The sequence below is a fragment of the Guillardia theta genome (assembly GCF_000315625.1).
Source record: "Guillardia theta CCMP2712 unplaced genomic scaffold GUITHscaffold_7, whole genome shotgun sequence".
In the NCBI taxonomy this organism is placed as follows: Eukaryota; class Cryptophyceae; order Pyrenomonadales; family Geminigeraceae; genus Guillardia; species Guillardia theta.
In genome coordinates this window covers 379506-389026 of record NW_005434667.1, presented here as the reverse complement: position 1 = coordinate 389026, position 9521 = coordinate 379506, and the positions used below count along the sequence as shown (strand labels likewise).

At 53.4% G+C, this 9521-nt stretch overlaps 3 protein-coding genes across 3 annotated transcripts; 1 reads left to right on the top strand and 2 right to left on the bottom strand.

The window, feature by feature from the left end:
- Positions 1 to 1186: 1186 nt before the first annotated feature.
- Positions 1187 to 2586, bottom strand: GUITHDRAFT_175452 (hypothetical protein; the record flags this gene model as incomplete). The annotated part of the gene is made up of 4 exons (XM_005840067.1): positions 1187 to 1267; positions 1471 to 1590; positions 1908 to 2062; positions 2106 to 2586. The coding sequence occupies 4 exons, from the start codon at positions 2584 to 2586 to the stop codon at positions 1187 to 1189; spliced, it is 837 nt and encodes a 278-aa protein (XP_005840124.1).
- Positions 2587 to 2960: 374 nt separating this feature from the next.
- Positions 2961 to 6854, top strand: GUITHDRAFT_133292 (hypothetical protein; the record flags this gene model as incomplete). The annotated part of the gene is made up of 9 exons (XM_005839796.1): positions 2961 to 2975; positions 3162 to 5695; positions 5744 to 5813; positions 5861 to 5969; positions 6017 to 6147; positions 6191 to 6358; positions 6400 to 6522; positions 6563 to 6691; positions 6735 to 6854. 9 exons carry the CDS (start codon positions 2961 to 2963, stop codon positions 6852 to 6854), a joined length of 3399 nt encoding a protein of 1132 aa, XP_005839853.1.
- A 68-nt stretch (positions 6855 to 6922) lies between these two features.
- On the bottom strand, positions 6923 to 8299 carry GUITHDRAFT_101326 (hypothetical protein; the record flags this gene model as incomplete). The annotated part of the gene is made up of 6 exons (XM_005839795.1): positions 6923 to 6961; positions 7178 to 7243; positions 7285 to 7320; positions 7510 to 7576; positions 7616 to 7668; positions 7724 to 8299. The coding sequence occupies 6 exons, from the start codon at positions 8297 to 8299 to the stop codon at positions 6923 to 6925; spliced, it is 837 nt and encodes a 278-aa protein (XP_005839852.1).
- Between the last annotated feature and the right edge of the window lie 1222 nt (positions 8300 to 9521).

Here is a 9521-nt window from a genome sequence, read left to right as displayed (position 1 = left end):
TGGCATTCCTTATAAGGTGACGAATTTCACTCGTCCTCGTCGCCCCCGCACCTCCTCCTTGTCCTTGTCCTCGTCCTTGTCCTCCCCGTCCTTGTCTTCGTCCTCCTCGTCCTCGTCCCCGTCCTCGTCCTCCTCGTCCCTGTCCTCGTCCTCGTCCTCCTCGTCCCCGTCCTCGTCCTCGTCCTCCTCGTCCCCGTCCTCGTCCTCGTCCTCCTCGTCCCCGTCCTCGTCCTCCTCGTCCACCACCACCTCGTCCTCCTCGTCCCCGTCCTCGTCCCCGTCCCCGTCCTCGTCCTCGTCCCCGTCCTCCTCGTCAACGTCCCCGTCCCCGTCCTCGTCCCCGTCCCCGTCCTCGTCCCCGTCCTCGTCCTCGTCCTCCTCGTCCCCGTCCTCGTCCTCCTCGTCCACCACCACCTCGTCCTCCTCGTCCCCGTCCTCGTCCTCGTCCCCGTCCTCCTCGTCAACGTCCCCGTCCCCGTCCTCGTCCCCGTCCCCGTCCTCGTCCCCGTCCTCGTCCTCGTCCCCGTCCCCGTCCTCGTCCTCGTCCCCGTCCTCCTCGTCAACGTCCCCGTCCCCGTCCTCGTCCCCGTCCCCGTCCTCGTCCCCGTCCTCGTCCTCGTCCTCCTCGTCCCCGTCCTCGTCCTCCTCGTCCACCACCACCTCGTCCTCCTCGTCCCCGTCCTCGTCCTCGTCCCCGTCCTCGTCCTCGTCCCCGTCCTCCTCGTCAACGTCCCCGTCCCCGTCCTCGTCCTCGTCCCCGTCCCCGTCCCCGTCCCCGTCCTCGTCCTCGTCCTCGTCCTCGTCCTCGTCCCCGTCCTCGTCCTTGCTCTTTTCTATTTGTGTTTGCTCCTCTCACAAGTTGCGCGCAGGTCTGCGACACCTCATGTGTGGATGCGATCGAGGTGGAGCAAACGACGGGAGGAGAGGAGGGAGAGACGCGCAAGCAGCTGAGGTGCCGATGCTTCATGCTGATCCTTCGATAAGTTTCCTGGCAGTATCATTGTGGGAGGGATGGGCGTCCAAATGTTCAGCTGCACGATCAGATAGGAAAGACCATCGCCAGGAGGAGGAGGAGGAGGAGGAGGAGGAGGAGGAGGAGGAGGAGGAGGAGGAGGAGGAGGAAGCTTGTAAGGGCTTAGAGGAGGAGTCTGAGTCTGATAGATGCATTCATAGTTTGTTCTCGTGATTAAGAATTTATCGCCTTCTTGAGGAATGAGACCACTGGTGTGACCTTCCCCTCCATCGCGCTGCAGTCAGCAAATTCCACCTGCAACCACAAGCAACTCACGGGTAAGGCGAGAGAGGAGAGAAGAAGGGGATGAAGTGAGGGGAAAACAAGCGAGGGGGGAGGATTATCACAGACGAGCCCGCACAGTGAAAGGAGGAGGAGGAGGAGGAGGAGGAGGAGGAGGAGGAGGAGGAGGAGGAGGAGGAGGAGGAGGAGGAGGAGACAAGAGAATTGGCCCTCACATCCAGCGGAGAGTCAGACCACTTGAACTCTGCTCCAGCTATCTCGAGCTCCACCCTCATCGTGTTGGCAGTGTCGTTGAGCGAATCAGCTCGAGCGACTCGCAGCGCTTCTATCTCGGACTGTCGCACACATCAGCCTCCCCTCTCCTCCTCCTCCACCTCGTACACCATCTGCTCCTCCTCCCCACCTCTTCTCCCTTCCCCTCCCCTCCCTTCCTCCTTTCTGCTCTGTCCACCACTTGAGTTGACACATCTGGTCGTTCAGCGCTCTTGCATCTCCCATCTCATTCGTCAGAACCGATGTTCCCCTCCCCCCTCATCTGCCTCCTTCCTCGCTCCTATTGCCCTCTTCGAGACTTTTCCTCCCTCCCTCCCTCCACCGTCCCCCTCCTCTCTATCCCTCTCCCTCTGTCTCCCTCTGGCTCGTGATTCCTCACCTCAAGCCTCTTCTTCACCATCACTTTGGGCGAGATGCCCGCAAGCTCGTCCGGAAGAGCATCGACCTTGTTGCACGCCACCAGCATCATCCGCGTGTTCTTGAGCAGCGACGTTGACGTCAGAAGGTCCAACATGAACTCCGCGATCTCCCGTGCTGCAGATGGTCAGCCATCCAGTAACCGGTCCGTCTCAGCTACCTTGTAGGTGGAAGGTGGTGGCATCAATCACAAAGATGAGGACCGCACAGTCCTCGAGCATGTCGAACAGCATGGGACGTAACCTTCCATGCCCAGGGAAGTCGATCACTCGCACTGCCCTGCCCTTGTCCTCTCCCTCAAGCTGGATCGTACATTCGTTGAGCATCATCGATGTGTGTGTCGGTCTCACTCCCTTCTCCCCTCCCTCTTCTCTCAGTCTCTGTACGAGGACTGTCTTGCCAGCATCGCACGCTCCAACAAGGAAAACAGCATCGCCCTTGAGCTTCTTCTTACCCCCACCTCGGAGCAAGAACCATCCTCCTAGGCCTCCTACCACCACCGACACGATCACGCCGACCATCATCCCATCCCCTGCCATCCAGCTTCTCTCAAGGTTCTCTCTCTTCTGCTCCTCCTCTGCCATCGCCGCCATCACCAGCGCCGCCATCACCAGCGCCATCAGCTCGCGGCCTCCCTGCATGCCTCCGATGCTGTTTGACTATAACACCAATTAGAATTGACTATAAAATTTACATTGAATTTCAATATCTTGACTATAAAGCTTCACAAGCAGTAATGTAATGTTGACTATGATGCTTTCAATTTAAGAAGAGCATTGACTATAAGGATGCATCCCGTGGTAGGGTACCCTAGAGTACTAGGACCTGGTCTTAGTAAGTGGATGAAGGAAAATGGCGGGAGACGGAGGGCGAGGAACAGGAAGAGGAGAGGAGGCGACCAGACTAGCAGACGAGAAGAGCAAGAGATGCGAAGAGATGCGAAGAGACGAGACGAGGGTGGAGGAGAGATCAAGTTTGTGTGAGGAGTAGTGAGGTGAGGTGAGTCAAGGGCAGGATGTTGTACGATCAGGTGATAGAGCTGATGGTACGAGGGAGACGATCTGTGAACTGATCTCAATCATGGAAAAGAATCAGTGTAGCGCATGGTTTGTGAAGAAAGCTGATGCGACTTTGAACGGTTGAAGCAGCTTGCAAGAAGTTGATATAGATCGGATGAGAGTGTACGAGATTCTGTCTCATGTCTTCTTGCACGTAGGTCTCAAGCTCTTGGATCATGTGGGATGAGCTGGGAGCGCAAGGTCTCTATCCCAGCGATCCGACAGACCCACATCTCTCAGCTTATGCTTCCCAGCAGTACCTTCTTGCTTCGAGGCCTCCCAACAACCCGTCAGCAAATCCCGTTCCTCCGTACATGTCAGGCTACTACGACCAAATGGCTCGAGGAGTGTCCGGCCCTTCCATGGGGACAAGCGTGAGCTCGATGTATCCCTCGGGCTCTTACGCCATGAATGGGTTGGGTGAGACCGACAGGCGCCTCTTACAGCAGCACCAGGGAGGAATGTTCACATCAAGCGGCATGAGCGGCATGAGTAGTGCGCCGATGAGCTCTGGATATGGACAAGCATATGCGGGGTACATCGCAGTGAATCACAGCCAGGCACCCCACGAAGCCCCTGGCATGAGACCTTCGCAACAAACAGCACAGGGTACGGCAAGCTCCATCAAGGTGCGGGGAGGGCTCATGGCGGCGAGTTCCGCAGACACCTCAATGTCTCGAGGTTTCGTTCAAGGCAGCACTGGAAGAGAAGCAGGTGCAGCCTATCTGATGCCGAACAATCCAGCAGCATCGAGCTATGCTAATCGGATTCAAACCCCTCAAAGCACTCAACCTTCGATGACAGGGCGAGTGTCCTCGATCGCGAATCCAAACGTCTCGACCACTAAGAACCCTACGGCACCCTCAAAGCAAAGTGATCGTGCGATTCAGGGTAATTTCCCTCCCGAAACTCTGCAACAGAATGCTCCAGCGATGGGGAGATTCGTGGACTGCTTCCAAGAAGGCTTCATCCAACCTGGAGTCACGCCGACATCCCACGGATATAAGAATTCCCAAGTCTCACAAGATATCGCCTCCCAGAAAAGAGCCAAGTATTCGTCCATGTTGTCTGCCGCACCTCAAATGTACCATGCTCCATCTGACCAACCCCTTACTTCTTTCCAAAGTAATGGAGAGGGGACAGTCCAACCTACATTTCAAGGAAGGGAATGCTATGATCAAACTAGAGATAGAAGTTATTCGCAAGTACCTATCTCGATTGCGGCTGGCCCGAAAGGATTTCCTGAAATCTCCTCGGACTTGGCTACTTATCCTGGCACGTCGAACACTCAGCCCAGAAGAAACCTTCAGCAGATGGAAGTATATTCCAACGATGCGATCAATTCAGCGATTCCATCACATCAGTCTGATCCGAGCAAAAAGAACAAGAAGAGAAAAGTCATTTCAATTGAAGCGCAGGCTGGTCAAATGGTTGGATCTTCAACAACCCAACAGTCGCTCGCGGGTCCCAAGGTTGACGTGAGGATGGGAGCAAGTGCTCCTGTTGCCGCCCGAGCAGGACATCTAAACTCGGCACCTATGGACATGCCTGCGGAGAATCAAAAAATGCACCTGTCTCTGGCGGAAACGTCCAGGCAGGGTGTAAAATCACAAGGAATGACACCGAGCCATGCAAGCAAATCATCCAAGATCGGAAAGACAGGAGCTATGAGTGCAGAGAGCATGTTGTCAGCATCTGTTCAGATGGAGAGAAGTGGAGCGATTGCCTATGCCATCATGTTTCTCGAAGGGGGGAAGCTTTACTCCACTCTGTCGCCAATGGAAGGAGTCAAGATCCGTCTGAGGCTCACCGACCTATACAGCTTCTACACATTCAATCATGAGTCGGCGATCAGTCGAATGCATGAAGCTCTCAGGCTGCTTGAAAGGACTGGTGGATCTTCGAAATCCCACGCAATCTGTGTAGTCTTACATCTCCGCTTAGCTTGTGTGCATGCCAGAATCGGCAAGAGCATGGATAAGGCATGGCGAGAATTGACCGCGGCTAAGAAGATAGTAGAGGACATCAAGATCTTGGAGTACAGGCCATGGATTCACCTTGTTTCGTATCAGCTGCACGCCAGCACAGGAGACTTCGAACCTGCTCACGCTGAGATTCGCTCGTGCATGGAGCTGCTGAAGGACGCGATCTTGCCTCGTAGATCTGAATTTGAAATCGTTTGCTACATGTTGCTAGCACACAGCAAGCTACAAGCTGGAATGGTGCAAGAGGCAAGGGAGCACGTGAGCAGTGTCGACGCCATCTTGGAGGGCTCAAAAGGCAAGCAAGAGCTTCCAGCGGAGCTCAGACCTTTCTTCGAGACTTTGAGGTTGTTGACTACTCCCTCCAGTCATGTTGAAAGCTTGCAGAACTCAAGCAAGAATCTTTCTGTACCTCGACATAGTCACCTGCAGTTCTTCTGGTGGCACTCAGATTCGTCGCTCGACGTTCTTCTCAATTTCTTCCGGTCGCAGATGTTGCCTGCCATTCACATCCATGAGGTACTTCAGAGTTCAGACTCTACTGCAAGCACAGACAAGAAAGATGCGCTTTTGAAAGCCGAAGAGGTGCTGAAGGATGGCTTTGAGATGATGGAGCACTCGCGCAAGGTGGATGAGATGGCTGCAAGCCCCCCGATGGTCTTGGAAAACGCCTTGCTGAACATTCTCCTGCTGGAGCGAAGCAGTGCCCTGTGATGAGCGAAAAGATCTACTGTGTGAGACTCTGACTGTTGAAGTAGATGCCTGTGCCGCTCATCGTACAATGGAGCTGTAGAGAAGCTTTCTGCCATGATCGACGCTCTCAAGCTTGTGAGATTTGCTATGGTTCTTTGTGATGGCTGCTTGACGTGGGTCAGGTGGAGAACATGGCTTCTTTCCTTGCCTCAGATAGCCAGAAACAGCTGCTGATAATTTCTATTCATTGTTCTATTGCGAATTATCTCGTTCGCATGGGTGAAATGAGCAGTAAGATAGTTGCACACGAGACGAACACACTCACTGCTGGTGTTCAGGTGCCCTAGCGCATCTTCGCGAAGCTGAGCTTCTGTCCAGCAGGAGCCCCACGACCGTCAGCATTCTGTTGCTGGAAGCTCTCGTCCTCCTTGATGGTTCGGATGTCCTTCCGAATCAAGGGAACCAGGAGGTGAGCCAACTCGTCCTCTAGTTGACCTGCTGAGGTCGCGCAGATGCTGGAAGAGACTGTGGCGAGGGAGGGAGAGAAATTTGTTTCCAAGGCAGAGAAGCTCTTGTCGGATCAAAGTTGCTTGAGCTGGGCGAGGGCGACCATCTTGTTCTTGAAAGCCAAGCACATGCTCAAGGGTTCGACTTCTCTTGACCAGGAGAGCATCGAGGGGGTTGGATTGCAAGGAGAATTCACGAGTCTGACTGGATGCAGGCCATCGACCTCCTGCAGAAGGCGAGCGAGTGCGTGGTAGAGGACAACTCCGACTTTCAGCTACAGATTAAGATCTTAGCGCTTCGAGGAGACGCGCTGTTGATGCTCGACCAAGCGACTGCGGTGAGACGCCATTGTTGTTGGCGTGTCTGACGAGCGGAAGGCGCTGGCGTCGCTCACGGACGCTCACACACGCGTCAACATGGTGGGCGACGTGTGGCTGGAGCTGAGGATACTTCGAGGCCTGGAGCGATGCTACCTCAAGCTGCCGGATCGATTCCACGTGGCTAAGGTTGGTTGCTTGCTCGTACCCAGAGGGTCTGACACACCCCAAGGCCTCCCTGACCGTGAAAGCCAATCGAGAGCGAAGAATCAACGAAGCGATCGCTGCTGCTCGATCGAGTCCCCATCACATAGTGGTGAAGGACTGGAGGATTCCTGGTAGCTTCAAGTAGCGCTTGTACACTAGTCCATGTGTCAATACGAGATCATTTAAACGAGTTGAAGGAGAGACAGACTATGATCAGATACTTGCTGTATTCCTTGTGTGGTTGGAGTTGAACTAATTTTCCTTGTCAGTGTGATGACTTTTAATCAGTAGCCTCGTAAAGTTACTGAACGTAGAGTGGCCACGGCTACCACCCACCTTCCCGCCGCTCACCCCACCTCCTCTATAGTAGATTTTATCGTGAAGTACAAGGAGGGGTGGATAGTCCGTCAGCGCGATTGGCCTTGCCTTACTCTGGAATCGTGGTTCCAAAGCAAACTTAAGTGTCACCGATCCTTTTGGTATCTCACCAACACCAGTCGCCATCTCCACCGCGATGGGTTCGTCTGACTCGAGCTGCGCACTTGAGTCCGACCAGAGCCAATCCTCCGAGCCACCTGCTCATCGATGAAGTTCTCGTCCGCCCCTGTATCCTGTAGCGCACGCAGCGTTAAGGGTTGGCGTCGCCTAGGGTCTCCCCTTCGCTAGGCGACGATCCTCGTTTAAAGGCTGAGCGTTTGTCAGTTTCGGACACTTAGCACGTATGTGCCCTTCTTCTCCGCACTCGAAACACCTGAGCCGCTTCCTCTCCTTTGCTGGCTTAGAGTTCCTGTCTTCCTTACCGGATCGAACAGCTCGAAGTGCCACTGTCGCAGCCGTGTCGACTTCGCACGGAGCCGCAGAAACTGCCTTCTCGAACAGCTTGGGCAGGTAGCAAGCCACCGGTACCATGTACTCCTAGCCCGCCTCCTGTGCGTATTCCCTTGCCGCTTCCCGAAGTTCTGACAACAGTTCAATCAGCCGCGATTTAACAGTTTTTGAGGACACATTGTTCACGAATATCTGTTTGATGACGAAGTTGCCGAATGAAACCTTATCCGGAGCACAAGCAACAAGCCGATTTGTCATCGCCGAATATCTCTGAATGAAGTTGGAGATTGACTCTTTCGGGCCTTGCTTCATATCCCGCAATACAGTCATCAGCCGGATCGGAAAATCTGGAGACAACCACTTCTTTCTCATGAGTTTGGTAAAGTCATCCCATGACATCCGTCCTGTATTCAGTGCCTCCCACTTCATCTTCTCCTGTCTATTCATGTTCGCATTCCAGCAGGAAGAGGTAATCCAGTTGGTCACATTCTCACCCATGAGGCCTTGGGCAGAGCTGACCCACTGCTCCTGTGGAATCGCCTGAGACATCAGCTGGAACTCCAACGTCGCCAACCAGGTGACCACCGAGAACTCCACTTCCATCTCACCATTGAATTTCCTCGCGTTGCGCGAATCAAAAAGCCTCTTGACTTTCTTCGGTTCCGCCGGTCCTGTTGAACATGGATGACGATTCTCCTGTCCTTCCCCACTTGGCGTCTGGCATTGACCCTTCAAAGCAGCCACAATCTCCTGCAGCTGCATGATCTTAGCCTGACTTTCAGCAAGTTCGCTCTGCAGCCGTGTTGAACAATGTCATCAGCTGCAATAGAGCTCGTTGATTCCTCCCTGATCTCAAAATCCTGAGGATCATATGACGGCCTTGGAACGGAATCGACGTCTCGACTCCTTCCAATTGCCCCTTCCCCGAGCACGTCTGCCGTCGCAGAACGAGCTCTGTCCGTAGATGCCAATTGCTCCTTCTTCTTCCTCTTCGTGATCGCATTGCTTACGAGACTAAAACTCGATATCAACAATCTCTTAAGCACATCTCTCGTCTGGGAAAGGCGGCCGGGCGTCCCACCCGTGCTCCGACTCGCTGTTGTCCTAGGTGTCAAGTCCAGAATTCCACTCATTGTATGTCTCTTAGTGCCTCATTGTGTGTCTCTACCTCTGCCTCACCGCCGCGGGGAACGAGTTTGAAATCTCGCCGTTGAAAGTTTGAAAGCTACAAGAAGAACAACGGCAAGAACTCCGTAACCGCTTCGTAACAAGACTGTCTATCGGGCACAAGGCATCTCTGTAAGACGTTGGTGTCTGATACTGGGAGTTTGGTTTTGGACGGAGCTAGTTTACCTTGATGGGCATTGATGTGCGACACAGCAGTGTTTATCATCCAAAGTCTCAAAGTCGAGAGTCGAGAAATTTATCAGTGTGATTGTCGAAGCATTGAGGATCTTGTGTTTGCAACATGTTAGCAAGTCTTGGGATGACTACATCGTGCATCTGGAGAGGATTTGGAATTGCCGCTAATCTTACACCGTTCGAGGTAATCTATGGTCGTGACATTCGTACCGTGTTGGATCTCACACCCGATGATCGTCACTGCTGAAGATGTCGAGGAGGTTCCGGCGTGACAAGATTATAGCATTGGTCGATTTGGCAAGAGACCCATTGACTTTGTCAGCAATTCAGAAAGAGAAGTTTGTGAAGAAATCAAGAAAGGATTTTCAATTCAACATTGGAAACTTTGTCATGTTGTCTACACGTGATTTCAGAAATTGCACGAGGCGATGGGTAAGATGAAAATTCCTTTCGTTGGTCCTTTCAAGATACTGGCAGGAGAAAATTTCAGATAATGCTGTGCGTTTGGAGTTTACACCGCGTTTTCAGCATATGAAGAATACAGTTTTCAAGAAAATGATCCGTGATTTTAACCTGTCTGGTGCCAATTCTTAATTGTCATTTGCAGCGAAGTTTGAGATGA